The 24282-nt window shown below is 40.5% G+C and overlaps 4 protein-coding genes across 6 annotated transcripts in view; 2 read left to right on the top strand and 2 right to left on the bottom strand.

The window, feature by feature from the left end:
• The first annotated feature begins 2081 nt into the window (after positions 1 to 2081).
• LOC115052879 (vacuolar protein sorting-associated protein 26B-like) lies at positions 2082 to 6317 on the top strand. The gene is made up of 6 exons (XM_029517318.1): positions 2082 to 2770; positions 3622 to 3778; positions 3916 to 4080; positions 4582 to 4757; positions 4854 to 4996; positions 5190 to 6317. Exons 1-6 carry the CDS (start codon positions 2548 to 2550, stop codon positions 5325 to 5327), a joined length of 1002 nt encoding a protein of 333 aa, XP_029373178.1. The 5' UTR covers positions 2082 to 2547; the 3' UTR covers positions 5328 to 6317.
• Positions 6318 to 6916: 599 nt separating this feature from the next.
• On the bottom strand, positions 6917 to 9205 carry thyn1 (thymocyte nuclear protein 1). Of its 3 annotated transcripts, none has more exons than XM_029517319.1 (8): positions 9131 to 9205; positions 8306 to 8364; positions 8049 to 8224; positions 7889 to 7957; positions 7592 to 7684; positions 7398 to 7493; positions 7161 to 7311; positions 6917 to 7072 (listed from the first exon to the last, which is right to left on the bottom strand). In XM_029517319.1, the coding sequence occupies exons 2-8, from the start codon at positions 8352 to 8354 to the stop codon at positions 7026 to 7028; spliced, it is 681 nt and encodes a 226-aa protein (XP_029373179.1). In that variant the 5' UTR covers positions 8355 to 8364; positions 9131 to 9205; the 3' UTR covers positions 6917 to 7025. The 3 variants fall into 3 exon arrangements, with proteins under 3 accessions (XP_029373179.1, XP_029373180.1, XP_029373181.1); XM_029517320.1 differs by having other exon boundaries at positions 8306 to 8357; positions 9131 to 9178; XM_029517321.1 differs by having other exon boundaries at positions 8306 to 8376; positions 9131 to 9153.
• Positions 9206 to 9601: 396 nt separating this feature from the next.
• Positions 9602 to 14964, top strand: acad8 (acyl-CoA dehydrogenase family, member 8). Its single transcript, XM_029517317.1, has 11 exons — positions 9602 to 9751; positions 10687 to 10787; positions 11055 to 11224; positions 11528 to 11637; positions 11743 to 11819; positions 11926 to 12063; positions 12197 to 12332; positions 12849 to 12946; positions 13093 to 13245; positions 13325 to 13427; positions 13511 to 14964. Exons 1-11 carry the CDS (start codon positions 9634 to 9636, stop codon positions 13564 to 13566), a joined length of 1260 nt encoding a protein of 419 aa, XP_029373177.1. The 5' UTR covers positions 9602 to 9633; the 3' UTR covers positions 13567 to 14964.
• Positions 14965 to 16452: 1488 nt separating this feature from the next.
• The window catches only part of esamb (endothelial cell adhesion molecule b), a 51100-nt gene continuing 43270 nt past the window's right edge, over positions 16453 to 24282 (bottom strand). Inside the window, exons 2-8 of the mRNA XM_029517738.1 lie at positions 23921 to 24066; positions 22723 to 22924; positions 21368 to 21523; positions 19933 to 19977; positions 17313 to 17435; positions 17106 to 17235; positions 16453 to 16924 (exon numbers count right to left, since the gene is read on the bottom strand). Of these exons, the coding sequence (XP_029373598.1) occupies positions 16453 to 16924; positions 17106 to 17235; positions 17313 to 17435; positions 19933 to 19977; positions 21368 to 21523; positions 22723 to 22924; positions 23921 to 24066 (1274 nt within the window). The remainder of the gene's footprint in view (positions 16925 to 17105; positions 17236 to 17312; positions 17436 to 19932; positions 19978 to 21367; positions 21524 to 22722; positions 22925 to 23920; positions 24067 to 24282) is intronic.

Here is a 24282-nt window from a genome sequence, read left to right on the forward strand (position 1 = left end):
ATGTGTTCAACTACTCCACCTCTCTTCTTCTGGGTGCATAATTAGCCCGGATGCGAGTTACTATGGTTACAAGCGTCAAAGAGCCAAGCTGAGGTGAAACATAGCTAGCTACATTAGCATAAGATGAGCTAGCTAAAGTGCAGACCTGTATACTCTTGTCAACCTCAGCCAATCAGACGTAGGGGGTGTGGTCTGGGAAAACTTGGCTGAGATCCAGCAGCAGGTGATGCTGCATTAGAAACAACTTGAGAAATAAACGAGCTCTAAGTTATCAAACTCGGGAATTACTGCTTCCAAATAAACATAAATGGCTACTACACATATTTTAGCATCCACCAAATGATGGCAATATGCCAAACTTATTTTTCTGTTGGATGAACGCTATGATATCGGAAGTCGATAATTTCCGAGATGTAATATAGATTTCTATGTTCCGAGTTTTCATGAACGCAGCTCCCAAACCGGCGTTTTTTTCATTGAAGTCTCTGTTGGAGATGATGGAGAGTCAGTTTATGAAGCCAGAGGAAGACGTAATAACAACAGACAAAGGACCTAAAATAGGTGGATAGAAGACAGGGGCAGATGAACAACAATTAATGGCAAATACATTAAACTTTTATTTGAATTAAGTGCAAACAGAACCCTTTGCTGTAATTTTCAAAATAAACAGTACACAGTAAGGTTCAACCAACATTTCTTCAGGAGAGGTGCCTGGAGTGTCTGGAGTGTCGGCGTTTTGTTTAATCCCATAGCCCAGGGGTCTGCAACCTTTAGCACTAAAAGAGCCATTTGGGCCCACCAAATTAAAACCCATTCGGAGCCACACAACCTATTTGACCACTAAATTGAAGCTATTACATACAGTTTCTTTAAATTTATGCTTTATTAGAGTGTGTTACCTTTATGAAATAAAGTATGAACAGAAAATGACTGACTTTTTTATTTGCCATTTATTAACACCAAACTGCCAACCTGAATATGAAACACAAATACAGTACATCAGTTCAGGGTCCGATATGGAAATATATATTTTCATAATAATATCTCATTAAATTATTTCTCTCACCTGGTCAATGGGACTTCTGCCCCTGCACTTCACTGGACAGCGTATCAATATCTGGGTTGTAGACCCTTAAGCTCACTTAAGCTTCATGCAGGATTGCAGGCTCTCATCTGTGAGCCGTGAGTGATGGTTGCTTTAATAAAAGTTCATTGTGGAAAAAATCTACTCGCACAGATATGTGGATCCAAAGATCGACAGGACTCCACATGCGTACTTTTTCATGCTCACATAAGTGTCGAACACAAGTTTTTCTGGTTTGGGGAGGCATTCAATATCGCTCCATTTGTGCTTCTGAGCAAGCAAGCTATTAGCTATTAAAACAAAATGTATTTTAAAATCACAAGAGCAACTGAATCTCCAAGGAAATAAATATACAAAAAAGCTTAAATAAATCAATTGGCCATCAATTGTTCACTTTTTTTCCAAAGTGAGCTCGCCCTCCGACCTCTACCATAGTCCCTCAGTAGATGGTTGGAAAGATTTATCGTGTTTCCGTTGTTTTTTATCTGGATTCTACATATTCTACAAACGGTGACCGACGTATTGAGAACACCCCCGTCTTTGCAAAAGCCAAAATGTTTGAAATGATCAAAAAGGTGGCTTGTAAATTTCGTTTCCTTCGCTATGCTACGTTTTGATATCGTTCTAAATTTCGCGCTGCTGTCGGCGCATGCCGATGGCGTCACAGACAGGCAGGTTAAATCGAGTAACGTTTGACGTGTCTAAAGTGCTAAAAACAAACAAGCAAACACATATTCATACAATTTTTGTGTTCAAATACACGCATCTAACAAATATCGATGAAAATTGATTATTTAACATTTCAAACGATTTTCATTGATATACGTCGTCCGGAATGCCAATTTTCCTTGCGCGGATCGATGCAGTTGGTTCGCTAAAATATAAATCTATTAATCAATTAATTGATTAATCGTTATACCCCTAGAAAAAAAAAACATCACTTCCGGTTCGGAGCCGGTCTCTTTTGGTTTTATTTTGAAAAGCTTCACCCCGGAAGCAGTCTTGTTGACGCAAGCGGCTACATCCTGATCGTTTGACAACATTCATCGTTTTGTCTTACTCAAAACAAACATGGACTATTTATCCTCTCTGTACATCTGAAGCCGTTTTACACCCAGCTGCCGCCGCACGTCGTGTTTCGGTGACCCCGATCTGACCGGAAGAGAAAAGAAAAGGGGCTCATTCGCTAATGGACGTGTTATTGTGCGTTTTCCCCGTGCCGTCGCTTTGCTGTTTAGCTTCATCGGTTGACATGAGTGTGGACATGTAGCTAATGTGGACTTTTCTGTGAAATATCTTCCTGAGTGTGTGAGGCGTGCTTGTTGTGTTGTTGTTGTGTTAGCCCCGAGAGGGAACCTGCAGGCGTTTGATTGCGTCTCTTCGCTCGACTTAGAGAAAATTAGCAGGACGATTTCAGTCGAGAGAGTTTGCTAACGAGTGAGGAAGACAAGAGTAACGTTACCATGAGCTTCTTTAGTTTCGGACAAAGTGCAGACATTGATGTGGTCCTGAATGATGCCGAGACGAGGAAGAAGGTTGAACACAAGACTGAAGACGGAAAGAAAGACAAGTACTTTCTTTTCTATGACGGAGAAACTGTGAGTGGGAAAGTGAATGTGACCCTGAAGAACCCCGGGAAGAGGCTGGAGCACCAAGGGATCAAAATTGAATTTGTTGGCCAAATAGGTATGAAAAATACTCACAATTCACACGTTTACACATAAACTTCGTAGTGTAACTCCTGGAAACAATATTCTTGTTTTAAATAGATTTGTTTTTATTTAACAATATTCAGCAGAAGCGTAAGTACCAATGTGTTTGGAAAATGATAATATCAGAGCTTCAACCACCAGTGGATCATTTGGAAATGAATCAAAAGCTATTTTAAAGCTCAATTCATTCAGTCTTCACTTTGTTTAGAAAATGTGTTGGATTTCTTTGGATTCCATTATCTTGTGTTTCATAGCAATTCACAAGAAGCTCCAGATTCAGCCTTATCAATATTTTCTTTTGATTAGGTTAATCATCCATCAAATATATTGATTGGTATATTTTTCCTCTTTTCTAAAAAACTAACTGGAAGTGCACAAAAAATTAGGTGGGCTGAGAAATTCATTTACTGTGACTTGCCATTTTTTTTTTCCACAGTTCAGCTTTTTGTGAGGACACTTTGTTCTGCATTCTCATTTGAATTTACTCTTAAGTTCTTCTTTCCGTGGGCTGTACACTAAAGTGAAGACAGAAACCACTTCCACGACACCCCTCAGAAATGACTCTTTTTTCAATTAACACAATATCACTTTTGTTGATCATCAACTATAGTCATTTTAAGTGAAAATGTTGCTTTATGTGATTCATGTCATTTTATGAAATACACTGACTTGTTAAGGACCAATCATAAAACAAACACAGAGCTGACAGGCTGCATAATAAAATCTGTATTTTTTTTACTTTTCTTTCGACAAAGATTGATGTGGAGGAAAAAAAGTTTTTTGTATTCCACTTACTTTGCTTTTGTTGGTGTCCCTCTTTTCTAGAGCTGTATTACGACAGAGGAAACCATCATGAGTTTGTTTCTCTGGTAAAAGATCTTGCCCGACCTGGTGAAATAACTCAGTCACAGACCTTTGACTTTGAGTTCACTCATGTTGAGAAACCATACGAGTCCTACACAGGCCAGAATGTGAAGCTAAGGTAAGTTTGATGAATCAATATAAGTTATTGGCAGAGAATGTGTAACTGTTGTTACTCTTCAACCTACATGTCAACTGAGCATTTTTGTTGCATTTATTGCCCTGCACGTGTTAGAAGTCTTTTTGTTCCATTTTCAGATATTTTCTTCGCGCAACAGTGATCAGAAGACTCAATGACATCAGTAAAGAGATGGACATTGTTGTCCACACATTGAGCACTTACCCCGAACTCAACTCTTCCATTAAAATGGAAGTTGGAATTGAGGATTGTCTCCACATCGAGTTTGAGTACAACAAATCCAAGTAAGACTTGTAGGGCTGCAACCCCCCTTTTCAATACACCCGCTAAAGCATTTAAGACAAGACAGCCTCACTATTTAATTCAAGAAACACTTAAGTAATAAACTAAATTTAAAGACGGGAAATCAATAAATAAATGGATTAAAACTGTAAAAGGTTAATTTACATGAATGATTGTGCAGTCTCTATCAAATAAGTCAATTTATATAAACACAGCATCCTTTGGAAATAGTAGTGTTTGAGTCTTACTGCAGTGTAGCGGTTTTAGTTTGAGTCTGAGACGGTGTCAGTCAAAGTTCTCAGACACCGTTAAGTGTCTTGTTATGTCTATCTGCCAAAACCCAAAGATATTCAGTCTTTGATTGATTAATCTATCAATCTAATGCATCCGGTTACTTGAGCAATCTAATATTATTAATGTTAAAAACTCTGTGTCCAGCTACTACATCATTATTTAGCCATTATTCTCAACTAATGCTCATGTCTCAATTTGTCATTTGACAGGTACCATCTGAAAGATGTAATTGTGGGGAAAATCTATTTCCTACTAGTGAGGATTAAGATTAAACACATGGAGATTGACATAATCAAACGTGAAACAACAGGCACTGGCCCGAGTGTGTACCACGAAAATGACACTATTGCAAAGTACGAGATCATGGACGGTGCTCCAGTCAGGGGTAAATGCCACTTATTCATTCATTCAGTTATTTCCAACATAAAGCAGCTTTTCCCATCAAAACAGAGATTACCAATCTTCTTAAAATACATTTCAGGAGAATCCATTCCCATCCGATTATTTCTGGCTGGCTATGATCTGACTCCCACAATGCGAGACATCAACAAGAAGTTCTCTGTGCGTTACTACCTGAACCTGGTGCTCATTGATGAGGAGGAGAGACGCTACTTCAAACAGCAGGTAATATAATGAACAGCAGCAGGCCAATTTTATGCTCCAAGTGTGTGTTGACATGTATATTAATTTAAATATTACTATTATTTAAAAGTACTGACAGCAAATATAACATTAGTCCTCAAACCACAAGAAAAACAGCAGCTTGTTCTCTGTAAATAAACTGGATAAAAGGAATTTTTTTTTTTGTCTCCTACAGGAGATCACACTGTGGAGAAAAGGCGATGTGGTGAGGAAGAGCATGTCTCATCAGGCTGCTATCGCCTCTCAGAGGTTCGAGGGCTCGGCTGCCTCAGAGAGTGCTCTGGAACAAGCTGCAAAGGAGGAGAGCGGCTAGAGCTGTCCTTCAGTCTCTTGAAACAAGACTCATCTGCGTCTACGTTGGAGTGGTTGGAGGCACCTGTCAACTGTGCATCTGGTCAAGCAGCTGTTTTATTTGCTTGTAGAGGATGTATGAAGCCAGGCATACAGTAATGCAGTATGTGACCAATGAAACACTTTGCATGAGGCATTCAAAGTGGCTTCAGGCTGCTGGTCTTGATCTTCCTTATTATTGCTTTTTATTTTTCTTCTTCTTCTTTATGGGAATCAATCTAATAATCTGTCACAATATCCACTGTGTGAAATCTTTCATGTAAAATTTTTGGATTTTTATTCATATTTGTTTGTAACATTCTCTTGCTTTCAGGGGACAAATTGATTTCTAATCTCTAGTTAATTTCTAATTATTGCAACTGAATCATGAAAATGTATCTCCTACATTCCACATGTATTGAATGCATTCCTAACATTGTTTCCCAACATTGAAATCTGAGATAACGTTGCACTGCTATATCTTGCTGAACACATTTTTCTGTTTGTGTATTTGCACAAAAAAATGTTGGAAGTTAAAACTGGAATTTTTTTCCTTTTGACCTTTTTAAGTATTATCCCTCGCATTTTTTATCTGTATATAAGACCAGCTAAACCCTGTTGTCCTGTTCCAGCTAGTGTACACTGATTATACAGTAAAGAGTGCCACAAATTGACTTTTCATGTTCATAAGCTTTACCTTAGCGTTCCAATGGTGTTAGGGAAGAGTGTCAAAGTGTTTGTATTAAGATCTGATTCTACGAAGTTCTCTGTATCCTCTCTCTTAGAGACTTGAAAGTTGTGCCTAAGTGTATCAAGCAAATGAAATCTTTCTGCCTCTAACATAATTTTAGTCTTTTAACCTGAGAAAAGTTACAGTATAACTATATATCTTTTGCAAAATGCTAATCACTTGCTCCTTGTCCCCAGAAGTGAAATAAATTGATGCCAAATGGAGAAAACATCAGGCTTTGTACTGTTGTATTGTAGGAATGGGGAAACTAGCTGGCTGATTAATAAGCCTCGCAATGAAAACTTGCATTTCAGAAAGATTTTGTCAATTGGACAGACATGGGCCTGGTGATAGAAAATTATGGGTAATGAAGTGAGGTCATTTTTATCTAGTGGAATTTATGTTTAACCTGTGAGAGAACAGAAGAGCTGTTGAACAACTGCAATAAACCAGGACACTTGTAAGGGCAGAGGGCAACCTAAAACTATTCAGCCTCGGAAAGTTAAAATCTTACGACACCTTACCTACTTTAAATTAATCATTTATAATGCTATAATTCAAACAGGTATATTTGTGTGAACCAAAGTATAGCACTTGGTAACAATTATCATTACAACTGTTTTTCTATACTATTCATTCTGTTATCCCAAAGCCACCAATTCACAGAACATTCCCATCGTTCAAATATATTAAACTCCTCCTTCATTCACATTATATTGTTCATATATCATGTTAAGCGTACAATGTATGACGTTTTAAGTGATTTTGGAACATCAAGTTGTCTGGCAAAAACAACTTGTTTCTGTATCTTTCAGAGAGACAGAACTGCATTGGAGCTTTAATAAGGAAAGAACATTTAATTAACTATATAAACAGGAGTAAAATACGACAGTATGTCATATTGATGACACTTTGTATAAACACAGGCTGATGGTAACAGGTAACAGCTGCTCACAGCGGCTCTTTGTTCTCCAAACTCAAGACAAAGTCAAACTCCTCTGCAAAGAAACAAATAGATCCGAGCGTTCACACCTTGTGGACGACTATGTAACAAAGTAAAACAATGCAAAAAGTTTTTTTACATACCAGCTGTCAGAGGTTGCACAGAGAGTCTGGCTCTGGTAAAAAGCGCCATGTCCTTCAGAGGGCCTCCCTTGGCCCGATGCTGGAGGTGGTACTTTTTAAGCTCGGATAGGGGAAGAAAACGCTTCAACATTCTTTGATACTGGACATCGACCTGAAAGAGAAGGAGACAAGTTGTTCATTGTCAGCAACTGTATGTGATAAACTTATTTATGTGCTGTTATTCCCTAATTATTTTACCATGCTCCACTTTGGGTTGTCTGGTTTGCTGGATGCATCATAATGTACATCTTTCTTGTCGAACTGAGTGTGATCCACATAAGCTTCTTTCACAATCTGGAAAAGAAAAATAGAGCCAAACATCACCCCCATCTGTATCTGTGTATACATCATTCACTTATACCCAGAGGTGAAAAGAAGAGAGAGAGACTTACTTTCATAATTCCTGCCATTCCCGGTTCTTTGCAGTTGCTGTGGTAGAAGAAAGCCAACTGTCCTTCTTTCATCTGCCTCATAAAATTGCGTGCCTGCAGATGACAGATAATTACGAGGCACATTCCCAGAAAGTAAAGAAAAAAATATGTTTTATTCATTCTGTACTTGAGCAAAGAATACACCCAAGGCTGAAGAGAATAAAATGACAAAAAGCCTTTTCAGACTGGATTTGTGCTGGTCCCTGACTTCAAGTAAACTTCTTTTCATAATAGGAGTCAGTTTTTTTGTGGCTCTACCTGATAGTTTCGGACTCCGTCCCAGCAGCCAGTCTGATTAGGCAAAGCCTTTAGATCCTCAATCCCAAACTGCCAAATGAAGCAGAGGCATCAGCTCTGTGCACTCCAAAGACGTTTTACACCAACAGACTGTTCAGATGAGAGCGTTGCAGCTACATACCTTCACATCAACCCCGTTCTCAAAGCGGCTCTCAGGCTCAGACTTCATCAGCCAGTGACAGTACTGTGAAACACCGGGCGAATCTGGACGCTTTCCTCCAGTGTCCACAGAAGTTGCAGCTTTCCTCTTAGCACCCGCTCTTTCTTTTGGAGAAGAGGCTGTTTCGCCTTCGTCACCTTAGCGTGTTGTTGAGCAAATTTAATTACTGCTGATTAGAAAATAACTCATGTATCAGACAACAGGTTGTATTTTCTTACCAGATTTTGGTGTTCTTTTGCCCACTCTGGCTTTTTTCCTCGGTGGCATTTTCTATAATCACAGTGCATTTCTATGTCACAGTGCATTAGTTGAACACAGTTCATTATTGCTCACATAAGGACAACCCAGGAGCAAAGCAAACCAATTAACATCTCCATATCCTGCTGGTTGGACCTGGTAATATTAACATTTTCATGCCCGCCATCAGTTATTCACTCTCAGGGTGTGGTCAATGTTTGAGGAGCTTTCTGGGGCTATTTTATAATGTGTCTCAGCAAATTGCGAGGGATGCTCAGAGGTGTCTCCCGTGGACACATCATGGACACTGTGACATAACGTTAAAGTGAATTTCACATAGCCCGTGTCATAACCACATCTTACTTGAATTTGAAACACAAGAAGAATTAATCTTTTTTTTTTTTTGGTTTGTTTGTTTTTATGTGATGAGAAGGAGTACAAAAAACATGCAAAGCTAAAGCTTGACAGTGACAAATGCACGTGTGCTGCATCGCACAAAAAAAACAACAACAAAAAAAAAAAACAAACGCATTAACACAAATGTAGAAGTATTAAAGTTGGCCAGTTCAGAATAGGGATTTTCTGCTTTGATTTCATACACTCATTGAATTATATCAGAACACTGAGGGGCCAGAGGAGCAGGAGGAGTCTGTGGATGAAGTGGAGGGAGAAATCTTCCACTGTCAATCTTCAGAAAGCACCACGACAGGGAGCAGCTGCAGCTTGAACACACCAGCGACCCACTGAAGTAAACAAACCAAACAAAGTGAACAACATGAAGGGGCAGCGGGCTGACGGAGGCCTACCTTCGGCTGGACCAGGGTGCAGCTAGCTGCAGTCCGCCATCGCTCCCCGCCGCCTGACAAACATCCAACACGTGACCTCCACGGTGCGCTTCATGTACACACTTAGATCTCCCGGTGGGGACGCTGGTTTGACGGGCGGTGAACGTCAGCCCCCCATTTCAGTCCATTTTGGTTTAATGTCATTCACGTTGATGTTAAAGTTACTTAGTTACTTACTTAACGTAACGTAGCCTACGTTAGATATGTATAATTGTGTGAGCTTGGAGAAAACACGATCAAATTGTCATTTGATATTTATTTAACGATTGATGACTGTAAAATTTGTTTCAAATATCTGCGAGGTTTTAAGTTGACTTTCTTCGCCAATGCGTGGTGAAACAGAGAAACTATACAGAAAATAACTGTAAAATTCTGTTAACTTTTAGCCATTACGCACCTAGAGCAATTAAAACTACATTTCCCAGCAGCACCAGCAGCGGTGACATAACAGTTTGGAGGTAAACATGGCGGCTGTCGGACCTTTAGCGAGAGTCGCCAGATTGAGCTCCAGCATCTGCAGGAGCCGGACTCTGGACCTGAGCCGATGTCCGCAGAGACGAGGAGTGGCCTCATGTGTCGACCGTAAGTCCGAAAACACACAGCTGCCGGGAAATAAAAGATGGAGGGCACCGGCTGAGCGTTAGGAACTAATGGACGTCCTCTGCTACAGCTCCATGGCACACAGATAACATACTGAATGTTTCCGATGGCATTTTAAACCTTTACTGTTCATTTAACGCAGCTGCCATTGGTTAGTTTCTGTCACCTGGTCCTCCAGCCAGGAGGCAGAGGGAGCGATACACCCCCTGTAACACCCCCCCCCTCTGAGAGAGGGCCAAACCTGAATTTCATCATTTTATACTTAAATGTGGGGGTGTTTTTCTTCCCCCCATTCCTCTGAGTCTCTCGTTTTTTCTTGTAGTCATTGTCAGTTTTTACAGCTCAATGTCACACATTTGCTTCAGGTTGCTTTAACCTCTGCCCCTCTGATCATTGACCCTCGGTTTGGAGAACCCCACCTTCCAAAAGAAACCTCAGTAAGAGCAAAGTTTATAGTCATCTAACATGTTTACAGTGCAGATAGTCATGATGGGGAAGTCATAAAAATCATTTATAAACAGATAAAGGCCCTAAGTCCATAACACCTGGAGTGGCAGACACTGAAAGGTCCCAGGACAGCTGATGGCCCAACACAGTGAGCCTGTGTGAAAGCAGAGAACATGCTGAAGAAATAGGCCCATGTGTTTAGATGTTCATGTGCTCAAGGAACAGCAAACAAGGTGCAGGTTTTCAGAAAGTTAACTGTAATGCCGACGCTGGTGCGAGGCGAAAGGGAACAGTTTTTATGGGGAAAGACTCAGTCCGGCCAGAATGGCCTGAAGTGAAGCAGAAGCTAGTGCCTTCCATGGATATCCAAAACCAATCTGATATTGGTGCCGTTGACAGCGAATTTCGGAGCACAGCCGAGGATTGCATTTTAACGTCTCTGTCTGTACTTTGCCTTTGTTCTTTGCCAGCTGCTCATGGACTCACAGAGGAACAGAAGGAGTTTCAGAAAGTGGCCTTTGACTTTGCAGCGAATGAAATGGCTCCACACATGGCAGAGTGGGATCAGAAGGTATTCTGACGTAACCGAGAAAATGTTAAGGCATCAGAGAGAGAGAATGAATGTTGTTTGGGTTGAAAATGCTTCATCTCTTATGAAATAGTGAGCAAGTGATGTCCCACTCACATTTATTTAAAAGAGCAAACAAAAGGGTTTATAAGTTTACTATATTAAATGACTTTAGATTAACATGTTGTCTTTCTATAACAGCTGTCAATATGTACATCATTGATTCAGTATGGTTTGAGCTATTTTACTAAGATAACCAAACATTTCCAGGAAATCTTTCCAGTAGAAACAATGCGGAGAGCAGCCCAGCTGGGGTTTGGAGGGATCTATGTTCAGCCCGATGTGGGAGGATCGGGTCTTTCCCGGCTTGACACATCGGTCATCTTTGAGGCTTTGTCCACAGGCTGTGTCAGCACCACCGCGTACATCAGCATCCACAAGTATGAATTCCTCATAAGGAAGCAATGACATATAGTTGGAGCTAAAATGTAAAGAAAACCTTAGTGGTGCGTAAGTGGATAGTTTATTATTCACAGATTAAAACTAAGTATGTATAGTTTTATCTGGAGAAAGTTCAAACTATTTCTAAATAAGGAAAAGAAAGTTTGGCATTTCATTTATCCTTGAAACACGATTTTCCTCAAGTTACCACGTTATGAAAGCAGCTAAATAAATGATGTGATGACCACTATAGTTACAGCTGCTTGCTTTCCTGATAATTTACGGTGTGTGTGTCTTTGCAGTATGTGTGCCTGGATGATTGACACTTTTGGCAATAAAGAGCAGAGGGAGAAGTTTTGTCCTGATCTCTGTTCGATGGCAAAGTTTGCTTCCTATTGTCTCACCGAACCAGGTCAGTTTACCACATACTTCAAAATTCACTCAAAAAAAAAAAAATTCACAAAAAATATCTAATCCATTTTTGAGCATACTTGTACCAAAATGTGGCTCTCTTTAGGCAGTGGCAGTGATGCTGCTTCACTTCTGACCTCTGCACAGCAGAAGGGTGACCACTACATCTTGAATGGTTCTAAGGTATAAAATTTAGTCACGCTGAGGCTCAGAAGTGGCTTGATGGCCATTAGACCAGAAAGAAAACAGAGCCAGAAACATGCCTCATCATTAAATGATGACTTTGCAGGCCTTCATCAGCGGAGGGGGAGACACAGACGTATATGTTGTCATGTGCAGAACGGGAGGTAAAGGGCCGAAAGGCATTTCATGCCTGGTAGTGGAGAAAGGAACTCCGGGCCTCAGTTTTGGCAAAAAAGAAAAGAAGGTAAGCGGTCGCAGGTGTTGAGGTTGTAACATTTTTAAGATAATTTGTGTTTTTGCTCTCACAAAGTGTTTACAGGTAAACACTAGATGGGAGGATTAGGTCAAAGAAGCTCAGCTGTCAGTCTGTCCTTCAGGTGGGCTGGAACTCTCAGCCAACCAGGGCGGTGATTTTTGAGGACTGTGCTGTACCCGTCAGCAACCTGCTTGGTGAGGAAGGACAAGGCTTCAGTATCGCCATGAAAGGCCTGAATGGAGGCCGGATCAATATTGGTGAGGAGGAAAACTATTCAAGCAGTCATGTCTCTTTATAGAGCCGATTAATACATCCAAATGTGTCAATTATGACCATAGCCAGAGAATTATTGTAGATAATTACAACCAAATACAGAATTTGACTTTTATTTTATGCATGGAAGAATTGAACTTCATTTGTGTCTAAAATAGAAGTGAGCAGCAGTATTTCAGCATTAAGTAGGAGCATATTTTTGAAAAGGACGGAAGTTTGAGGTGATGAAATGATGTTTAGGTATGATTGATGAGGACAAATTCATGTTTTAAAATCATAAAACATCTTTCTTTTTCTAAACGTACAAGATTCAGAACTAAACTGAGACACCTTGAGAATTTTTCAACCAGTTGAGATCAGTTTAGTAATTTTTCTAGTTTTGCTGCTGGTAAACTCTGCTGCTGTTATATATTAAAGTTTTTCACAGTAATAATGCTCTAACGTTATCAACCACAAGCAGCATCTTAGACACAGGTTTCATATGAGCTGTCTGCCAACAGCTTCCTGTTCTCTCGGGGCAGCACACGCCTGCGTACAGCTGGCGAAGGATCACTTGTTGGTACGCAAACAATTTGGAGAGACACTTTCCAACAACCAAGTAAGTAACTTGTTTTTTTTTTTTATACAGTCTGTTCAACACATGGATTTAGAGAGAAAAATGAAAATATTCAGTCTCTGGTCTATCAGTGATTCTCAAAGTCTCCTCTAGTTACATTTCCATCTCTATCTCTGTGATGTTTGTAGTTTCTCCAGTTCAAACTGGCAGAAATGGCCACCAAGTTGGTGGCGTCTCGCCTTCTGGTGCGTGAGGCTGCAACTGCACTGCAGGAGAATCAGCCCTGTGCCGTCTCTCTCTGCTCCATGGCCAAGCTCTTTGTAACAGATGAATGTTTTAATGTGAGTATTACTGAGCAATAACAGCACCCAAGAACTTGTTACTTTTTCTGAATTAAGTGTGTCAATGTTCCCTGAACAGATCTGCAACCAGGCTCTCCAGATGCATGGTGGCTATGGTTACCTCAAGGACTATGCAGTGCAGCAGTTTGTCCGTGACATCAGAGTACATCAGATCTTAGAGGGTGAGCTTTGATAACAAGCAGACGAGCAGAGATGAATTTGCACAGTTTGTGAAACTCCCACAATGTTTTTGTTTCCCCTAAAGGAACAAACGAGGTGATGAGGATGATCATTTCCCGAAATCTGCTGACAGAGTCGTGATAAACTCCTCTGATGGGCCTGGGTGACTTCATTTGTGACCATAATTGTGGTCTTCATCTCCGGTGTTGTTACTGTGTGACTGCTTTCCTGAATTGTCAGTGGCGAGCTGGGTATTGGGGGAAGCCAAATATATTTTGTGGTATAATAGTGTTGCCCCCAACCTCATTTTCAACTAGACTGGTAGCATCACTGTATAGATGTCACCTCAGGTCCAGACTGAAACTGATATCAAATTGAATAAGGAGTCACAGCTCAGGAAAAATCCAAATGACTGTCCATGAAGCACCACCTGCGGGTCCAAATGTACACAAGCCCAATTTCGCACAATTCAAAGGAATGACTGACTTCCCAGCTGTGCTTAAAGATCAAAGCTAAGAGGTCGTGTAAAAATGCTAAACATTAGCATGATAACATGACAGTGTAGCTGATAGATAGAGTACTCAGAGCACATCTTATTAAGTCCATTGTAGATGATGTCTGACACAGTGAGCCTGACTCTGAGGAGTCATGAGCGGTGTAGAAATTTTTTTATTTTTCCATCTAAACTGTGTTTCCCAACGTGCTGCGTGAATATAGAGGTTCAGTCTTCTTACATAAAAAGCTGCTCTTTAACAGTTTTGAGTTGAAAATGGTTTAACACTAACTGAAGTGCCACTGTAATTACATTGTTACTCAAAATCACATTTTCTGTACGTGACATGGAATGTTGGTGTCTTTGACCTGAACGTGTCCTTTTAGGTCTTATTCATGTTCATGGTTACTGTACTTTGTGTGTTATTGGGTGTTTTGTTGTATTTGGGGTTTGTCTTCACGTGTTACTTTGCAATTTCCAGGTCATACTCCGAATAAAATCAGATTTCATAAAAGGAATCACCGTAGTTATTGACATGCCTCAAATGAGTTGTGGTATGATGTGATTTAAGTAATTCAGCTAAAACCAAACGCCTCCAGAACATTTATTAGAAAAAAAAAACAAACCTGAAAACATCAACCATCAGAACTGCAGTAAAAGTGCTACAGGTAGCCTTACTCACTGCCACATTATTTCCAGAGTTCAGGATAATTACAAGAAAACACATGTATGGGCCTTTTACTGTAGCAAAGCTATTTACAAATGTGAGCAGGGATATGTAATTATCTGTGTGTACATAACAGATTTGTAAAAAAAAAAAAAAGACAAAATGCAGATATTTCTGAATATACAAGATATATTCAAATTACTGACATTTCTAAATGTTCTTCATTTAAATAAACTCTGATTACTTTAATAAAACCTAAGACAAGCTTTTAGCAAAAGGCTTTCACTGTTTGAAACTTACTCAGTTGACCTTCATGGTTTTGAGGACAGGCACTCTGATTGTCTCGCCCATCTGACAGCTTGAAAACTTCTGTTGTCCTGCAACCAAATGTCCCGTTAGAACAAAAGTCTTCCATGTTGGCATGTAAAAGTTGAATTAAGTAAATTATTTAACACTGAATGTACTGTAACAAAATGTTAGGTGCGTAAATGTTTGCTGGAATTTGGCTCCATGCAGAAAACAAATAAGTAAAGCTTTGTGACTTTGTTTTTGTTTGTTAATGTGACCCATTCAGGTTTAAGCTGCTCTCTGAAGTCAAGCTGAGCTCTGAAAACATCCTGAAACATGAAGCTTTCATCACAAAAACATTTCATTTGGCTCTCATTTTTCACCACTGACTTTGTGAACTGGATACATTCATCAGCTTTTTCAGTTCAATTTCTTATTGGACTTACTTATTTGCTGTTTTTTTATATGCTGATGAATATTACAGTAAAGGCAATGATTTCCAATAAAATCCTTAAATATACAGTCTTTGAACTTGAAGCTTCAAAATACCACTTCACAAACCAGTGGGTGACATTAGGACGGTCTGCCCAATTAGTTTAAAACACAAATTTGCAGAAGTGTATAAAGACTATTTAGAAGTTCACAAGTTACAACTGATGTTTTTTTCTGAGTCTAGCAGCAAAAAAACCTTCAATGACTTCACATGTTAATTTCACGCTTACAGACTCATACTTGTCAATGGTTTTGCTACAATGGCGGCCCCATACAGCTGAGCTTCAGCAGCAGAACTGGTCGAATATTCTCAACTGTGACTCAACTAATGGCCTCATACATTACAGTAATTACATCAAGTTATACCAAGCACCTTTGAACAAAAGAGTCAGAATCCAACAACAATGTAATACTCACTATTTTGGTTATGTTCCAGCAATCATAACAGGCAAACGCACATGGAGTGCTCTTTCAGTCATCATCATAAAATTATATGGACATTGTTGCAGTAGCTTAATAAACAACCCTTCAGTGACCACAGCTCAATGTGGGTCTAAGAACATTTGTTAATACCTGAACTGTTATTTTGCTGGGTTTGAACTAGTGCAGTTAGCCTGAGAAAAGTAAAGTGGTCTGAAAGTGGTCACTACATGGCCAGGTACGAAAAGAAATTAAATTCTACCAAAAAAAAAAAAAAAAAAAAATCGTTCATATTTAGTCTCTTCATCATTATACAAATGTACTTAAAACATTATATTTTGCAAGAACTGTAAAACTATGCAAGGTCAACTGTTAATTTTGGTTTACGGTATCCTGATGGACATCGTTAAAGTAAGTATTTTAATAATTATCTGCAATTTGACACTATTGCTGACCTTTTGTAAGGTCTCTAATGGTGCAAATAAAAACAGATTTGTCCTTAGTTAGCTGAAAGTGAAACTGAAAGAAACAAACCACCCTCAAGACATGTTGGTCTTTCACAACCTCTCGGGTCCTCGTGGAGAAAGTGCTTTCCATTTCAAGGCATGCTTTCTCTCCTTCCATAACCGCCATCTTTTTTTTTTCCTGTCACAGACGCTTCTGCCGGTCACACCAGCGAGCCGGCTTGGCTCTGAGCAGGCACCATGACGGCGACAGCTCCCATGCGTGTCAGTGTGGAGGAGCTGATTTGTGGTGACACAGTGAGTGGTGTTGGCACCTGAGGCTGTGCCCCCTCAGTCCTTTTGGGGATGACAACTACAGGGCTTCTGAGGACCTGCGGCGGGCCCCCGTTTGCATTGGGAGGCCGCTTGTGTTTACGTGACGGGGTTCCTCCGATGTTATAACCAGGAAGTCCCTGCAAAGTGCTGGCTTCTCCAGGACGCAGCTGGTACGCATTAATGACTGAGCCTGTGTCTGACGCCGACATGGGGGAGTACGGGTAGTGGAACTTGGGCTGATGTGGGTCTCGCGGTCGAGGGCTGGTGGCTATGGAAGACAGTGTGCCGTTCTTGGACACAACGTCAGAGCCAGTATTACTCTTTGCCCACGAGACTCGCTTTGGTGCCTGAGCATCCTCCCTGTGGCAGAGGAACAAGAGACAGAGTGTGATGAATTTAACAACATATCCACACATATAAAAGGAGTGACTCACTAATTCAGCCCTGGGTGTTAGAAAGAATGTCCCCTTTTACACAGGAGGAGGAATTTAATTGAAGTGCACAGGTACATTCATTGACGTGTGAGTAATAAACCTCTCACTTGATTTCATTTGCGATCTCCTCCTCAGTGTCCCGTCTCCTTCTCAGTATGAATATAAGGAACAGCACCATGGCCATCAGACCCACGACTGACCCCAGAGTAGCTGCTGCAATCATGCCTGCGTTGGAAGCTGGTGAAAACGAGTCAGTATCAGTATTTACGTCTAAGTGCGCGCTGCAGTAAAAACAGTTTTTAGGGTGTGCGTACAGGTGATAACCTCCAGGTTAATGGAGCAGCTGTCGGAGCCGGCTGTGTTGCTGGCTCGGCAGACGTACTTCCCTGACATGCTTTTAGTGAGGTTGCTCAGCCTGAGGGTTCCGTGTCTCTCATCTGCAAGACAAGCACACAGTTACACACTCTGCACAATCATATATTTATGTGATATGCACAAGCAGACTTTGTGGGGCAAGCCAAGGGAACTACATAGGTTGACGCTGATGCACTAAACCACAAATCTACTCATTGGAACACAAGCAACCAACACCAATTGTATGTATAGAAGTACAGAAGATTCTTATAAACGTTAAAAACATCATCAATTTTTTCATTATTTGATACCAAAGCTAACATAAAATTAAATTAAATAGAGTGATTCCAGATAATTTAGTCTGAGATTATGGAGGTATGGTTTCTTTTTTTTTTTTTTTTTAATAAAAAGCTATGGCACTTTGGATCATGATTCCATGATTGTGTGCAACAAATCAACATCAGTTCCATCTTTCATAACTGAATCCAGATTTTAATCTCTTGTTGGCCCATTTCCAGTGCTAACTGTATACATTGTGGCACAAAGCCTCAGCAGACGGCTCTGCAGATGATTCAACACTTTTTTTTGTTTGTTTGTTTTAATATTTCCATGAGACAGCAGTAAATGTGCTCGGGTCTGGAAGTTTCAAATCAAAATTATCTATTCTTTGCACATCTGGCTTTAAAATGCTGCGTTGTTGCAAATAACATGAAGAAAAATAAACAAGCTTTATGAAGGACTTATCACATCCAATCATCTCAAATCCAATCTTAGACGTCACATCGCACCAAATCTTCATCTGATGTGTTTTTGCTTTTGTCGGATGTAAGAAACCAAGAGTGGCAGTGTGTCCATTTCGGACTCATCCTTGTGAAGGGGGTGAGTGGCACTCTGCTCCATGTCAATCCGCACAGAGAGAAAAGTCTCATCCAACTCATCCCTGATGAAAAGCCAAGGCTCACGCTGTGCCAGCAAGCAACATATTAATGCAAGAGACCAGAAAATCCTCCAGAATCATTGTATCACAGCTGTTTTCATCCCAAAGTTTGGGAGAATGAAGGGTGAACCGAGATTTATTTTGTGTGCACCATCTGCTCCAGCGGCATCAAGAGTCTACAGTCAAACTATAGTCAACATTCAAACATCAAGAAATCCGTTCAATTATTAAACTGAATCAAGTGAAAGAGAAAGTGTTTGTTGACATCAATTATCTGTACATACGAGTACAACATGACCTCACAGAAAGTAATAATAAATAGTATGTACTAACAGCTGGAATACTGCTTTGATAACCTTTTGACCAGATATTAAAATCCTCCCTCAGATATGAAAAAAAAAAACGCAGCTGCCAAATAAAACCACAGCAAGACGAGTGTGATGTCCACCTGTTCCTCTCTGAATATCTAATCCCTGCTCATGAAAACCAGCTGCGAAGAACCAAACCCAATTGTGACAGATTAGCAGAACATCAGCTGACTGGGAGCTTGGAGCGGATTCAAGCCCATAAAGTGATCAGGTTGAGCAGAGCTGGAGGGGATCTGACGGTGCAGTTGTTGGCGCTTTAAATCGAGGCAGAAACGTTACGCAGATCGCGTCGCTGTCAGTGCAAGGTCGGTGAGCAGCATTTATTAAAGCCCTGACACATAACACAGCATTAATGGAAATCAGCAGGTCGCTTACTGTGCAGCCTCCTTCAAAATTAACATATCAAAACATGCATTCGTGTATCAAAAACAAACTTTTATCCACACTAATGGATGAAGATTAACCCAACTGGGTATTTAAGAAAAACCAACTGAAACAGGACACATTTGCTCGTTTATTCACTATTCCATCTCTGTTCTCATTCATTCCCTCCACTGAGATGCTGTTGATTGGAAACTGATGTTTAAAACTAAAATAGATTCCTTGTTTTATATGAAACATAAAGACTTTGAAATTATAATTAAAAATCAACACATCCCTATATCCAGATGGAAACATTTCTAAATTAGCTCAAAAAGACTAATGAGCCTTGAAGGCTCAGAATATTCAGGCTTACTGAGTCTAAACATAGTACACAAGGAAAAATATGAATGAATGCAATAGGTTGACAACTAAATCTAACACAGCACTTAGTAGAAAGATTTAAAGGACAAATTCAACCCCATTCTTATACAAATAGTATGCAAGTCAGAAATACTTAATCTTCTAAGTGAAACAGCTGTTTATAATTTCATATCATTACAGCAAAGATAGAAAACTGTCTTGCTTGTCCTCAAAAGTTACAAAGTTTTTTCTTTATTTAATTTTAAATGATTTAGATGACTCTGCAGAGAATGTGATTCTTTGACAAAATGGGATTAATATTTGGTTTGACACCTACGCTTGACCTTTTTTTTTTTTTTTTGCCTTAGAGTGTAGTGATTTCAGAGCTATAATCCTATAAGCAGACATAAGTTGGGTTGATTTTTTTTTTTTGCCTTTAAAGCTTTTCTACAGCTTGTCTGTAACTTCGGAATTGACAAGTTGACTCTAGTGACTCCTTAGGAGCTCACAGTTTGCCGGTGAGGTGGAAAATGTAAGAGTGAAAACCCTTACCCATGAACCCAAGCACAAGCATTGGCTGGGGGCAGGGTCTCCATTCTGTTTTTAGATTTTTTTTGGAAGAGGGAAAGATGACAGAGAAACGGTGAACATGAATAAGAGGTAGCAAGGCAGCAGTTAGACTGAAGGGGAAAGGGAAGAGCGAGAAGCACCACACTCTCAGCCCCAGATCCAACTTATGCCTCCCCGAGGGCTTGGTAAAGAATTGTAATGCGGCTTGTTAGATTAGGCAGCAAGGTCAACAGGAAATGAGGAGTGCAGAGAGGGAAAACCTGAGAGAAATTTCTGAAAGAGATGGGGGGATGACAGCAGAGTAAAGTTCAGGTGTCACAGAGAAAGCAAACATCAGCGCAGATAAAACGTGAGCGGGGGCTTTGAACTCGAGTGTCAATGGCATGTAAGAGGGGGCAGACACACACACACACACACACACACACACAAAGCCCGGCTCAATGCACAATCAGACGGAATACTTTTCATTTTATGAGTCTGATAACTTTACTGCTCTAAAGAGATGAGGGCCAGAGATCAAAGCAGTTAAGTCAATACTCAATCAATCATCCTAAATCCTGTTGTTCAGAACCAGATTGTGATTCCTCTGTAGCGTTATCTGGAAACAAACATCTATAAAATAATGCAACAGTAGAAGCATATGCAAAGTGCTCCCTCTCTAGCACTGTGGCAGGAGCATGCTGTCTGCCTAAATCTGTAAAGAGGATTTTATACGACATGTTACATGATGGAGGATCTTCCTCTGAGGTGCATTCTATCAGCAACATGCAACATGCAGCCTGTAGGCTGTATCTGTATCTGAACAGGAGCTCAGCTTCATCTTCATGTAAAGGTATGAGGATCAGCAGCTCTACATAAAACAGGCTTCCAAGAATCATTCCTCTACAATTATTGTCTCTAGATTCATACCTGCTTTTTACTGGACAGTTAGGCTCACTGACAATAAGCTCTCTTTATATTAGCAAAATCAAAATAATATCATGTACTTACCCTAAGTGGGATTGAACTTGTTATACCAGATCATTTTTTAATATGATAAATTGTGATTAATTAATGTGCAATTCTTGAATATGTTTGGAAAATATAGAATATGTATCAAACGATTTGCTCAGATCATTCTAAACAGTACTTTTTCAGCCCTTGTGTAGTCTCTTGGGTTGCTTACCACCCCAAACCCCTCCCCTGTAACGTAGGGCAACTTGTACGTACGTCAAAAAATATAATAATATAATAAAACTACACCATTCCATGCTTTAGCACAAAGTACAACATTATAAGGGATTTTGGTGAGTAAATAAAAACCCAAACTGGAAAAGGTGGGGTCTGTTCTCACCTTCTTGGAAATGAATTTGACACTCATCTGACTCTGTATGTAGTCTGACTTGGATCCTCCATCATGTGCTCAGAAAATACTCACTCTGCATTGGTGAGAAAAAGACCTCGGACGTGGGTGCAGCCTTGGTCCATTTGTACTGGGGGACTGGTTTTCCATGGCTGGACTTACAGCTCAGAGTCACGTTGCCCCTCATCACAGGGTTACCAGTCATGGTGCATACTGGGGGAGAGGGGGGGACTGAGGAGACACACAGAGACAGACAGACAGACAGACAGACAGACAGACACAGACAGACACAGACAGACCGACAGACAGGCAGACAGACAGGCAGACACAGACAGACACAGACAGAGACAGACAGACAGACAGACACAGACAGGCAGACAGACAGACAGACAGACAGACAGAGACAGACAGGCAGACAGACAGGCAGACAGACAGGCAGACACAGACAGACACAGACAGAGACAGACAGACAGACAGACACAGACAGACAGAGACAGACAGGCAGACACAGACACAGACAGACCGACAGACAGGCAGACAGACAGGCAGACACAGACAGACACAGACAGAGACAGACAGACAGACAGACACAGACAGGCAGACAGGCAGACAGACAGACAGACAGAGACAGACACAGACAGGCAGACACAGACAGACAGACACAGACAGACAGACAGACAGACAGACAGACACAGACAGGCAGACACAGACACAGGCAGACAGGCAGACAGACAGACAGACAGAGACAGACACAGACACAGGCAGACAGGCAGACAGACAGACAGACAGACAGACACAGACAGACCGACAGACAGGCAGACACAGACAGACACAGACAGAGACAGACAGACAGACAGAGACAGACACAGACAGGCAGACACAGACACAGACAGGCAGACACAGACAGAGACAGGCAGACAGACAGACACAGACAGATAGACAGACCGACAGACAGGCAGACACAGACAGACAGACAGACAGACAGACAGACAGACCGACAGACAGGCAGACACAGACAGAGACAGACAGACAGACAGGGTATTATTGAATTAAACACATGTCTGATAAGAATGTGGGATCAATGAACCCTGATTGAACTTGTACGTTAGTTTTAATCCACTGCCTATGACATGGAGATTTCTCAGGGCAGTGTCCAGAAAAATAAACAAATAAATATATAAAGAAATAAATCCATCTGCTGCTGAAGGATGACATAATGACCTCAGAGTCCAGCAAATCCCTAAACAACAGATGAGTTTTATTTGTACAGTGCTTCCTCACATAAATGTATGATTTTTAACTGACTCAACCCAAAATCGCTCAAAATATGTTGAGCATTTACTCTGCTTTGATTTTTCTGAACCAAGGAGACGTGTGAGCTGCACTGCAGACTGTCTGATCAAATGTGACCTTTGAGATTCCTCTGTTACCTTTGACATTAAGGTGCACCTCCCCGGTAAGGCCAGTCTCTCCGGGGATGATGACGTTGCACACGTAGCGTCCAGAGTCAGACTCCTGGGTGTTGTTGATGTATATGGAGAGGTTGGCTGAGGGCATGGCCACGCTGAAGCCCACTCTTTTGGTGTAATCATGCTGGCCGTGCCCGACCTCACCTGAGCTAAAGTTTATCACCTGCGCAGAGACACACAGTTAATTATAATAATTAGAGGACTAGGAATGCCCTTATAAGAAAAAGCAACACATTTTGAAATAAGGCATTAAAAAAAAAAAAAAAAAAAAAAAAAAAAAAAAAAAAAAAAACACTTCTTCATTCAAATGAAATATTTTTACTTTACTTGCTGTGGACATGTGAAGATATGCAGATTAAAAATATAACAGAAATCAACGTCCTTCATAAAGATTATCCTAACATGTACAGATGGTGGATGTTGTATTTTAGGCTGATTTTCTGTGAGTTAAGCTCATAGCCATCAGAAACTGACACTGTTTAGATTATATTAATCATGCAAAGACCCCACACAATCTGACACACACAGACACACACAGATATGTACAGTTGCACCCAGCAGTTTATGCTGCATATAAAGGATGCAATAAAAATTGAGGATAAAATGTCATTAGTGGCCTCATCTACCCTTCCCTCCACTGCTATCAGACATCAGAAGTGGTGGAATCTCCACAGATCATCTTTTTTCACCTTAGTTGCCAACACACAGGTTTCTCAGGATAGGACAGTCACGTTACACAGAGATGGGCCAATAAAAACACTTATGTGAAATGAATTTCCCTGCGACCCGGAAACGGATAGGCAGTTGAAGATGAATGAATGAATGAATGAAATCAATTTTAATCATCATTTCATATTCATCAATTTGTTCAGTAATTTTTTAATTAGTCAATCTACATGATGGAGTGTGTGTGTTAACATCTTCACATTGCTTATGTGAAAAATTTGCACAGTGAATTTAAAATATGAATCAATGGGCAGCAGTATTGCCTCGTCATTCTTCAGCTCTTGTATTTTGGTTTGGAGATGTAACAATGGTAAGACAGTAACATGGATGCACACTATATTTTATTCACTTCACGCAGGTTCTCCTTTTTCTACTCCACTAGAGGTCAGAACAGGGTTATCTATGGAACAGATGTGTGTTTTCACCTCCTCACCTGAGTGGACTTATTTCCCATGTAATTCCAGACGACAGAGTTTCTGGAGATGTCTGAGCTGGGGCTGTACCAGGCGTGCAACACCACCATCTGACCCTTCACTGCCTCCATCTCTCCTCTGGGGATCTCCACCTTCTGGGTGTCACCTGGAACAGCAAACAGACCAGTGCAGCAGTGTAGCAGAGACCATAATAATTAGTTTTGTCCGATTTAATTTTTTGCATATTGAGGTCTCTACGTTGGATCAAATCAGTGTGCAGACATGGATTTATTTTTAGGATTTATTATCTGCCAATCATGTATTTGCTAAAACGTGAAAAAAAAAACCTGCTATAGTTTCTTGTTTTATCTGACCAACAATC

Source organism: Echeneis naucrates, chromosome 13 (genome assembly GCF_900963305.1).
Source record: "Echeneis naucrates chromosome 13, fEcheNa1.1, whole genome shotgun sequence".
NCBI lineage: Eukaryota > Metazoa > Chordata > Actinopteri > Carangiformes > Echeneidae > Echeneis > Echeneis naucrates.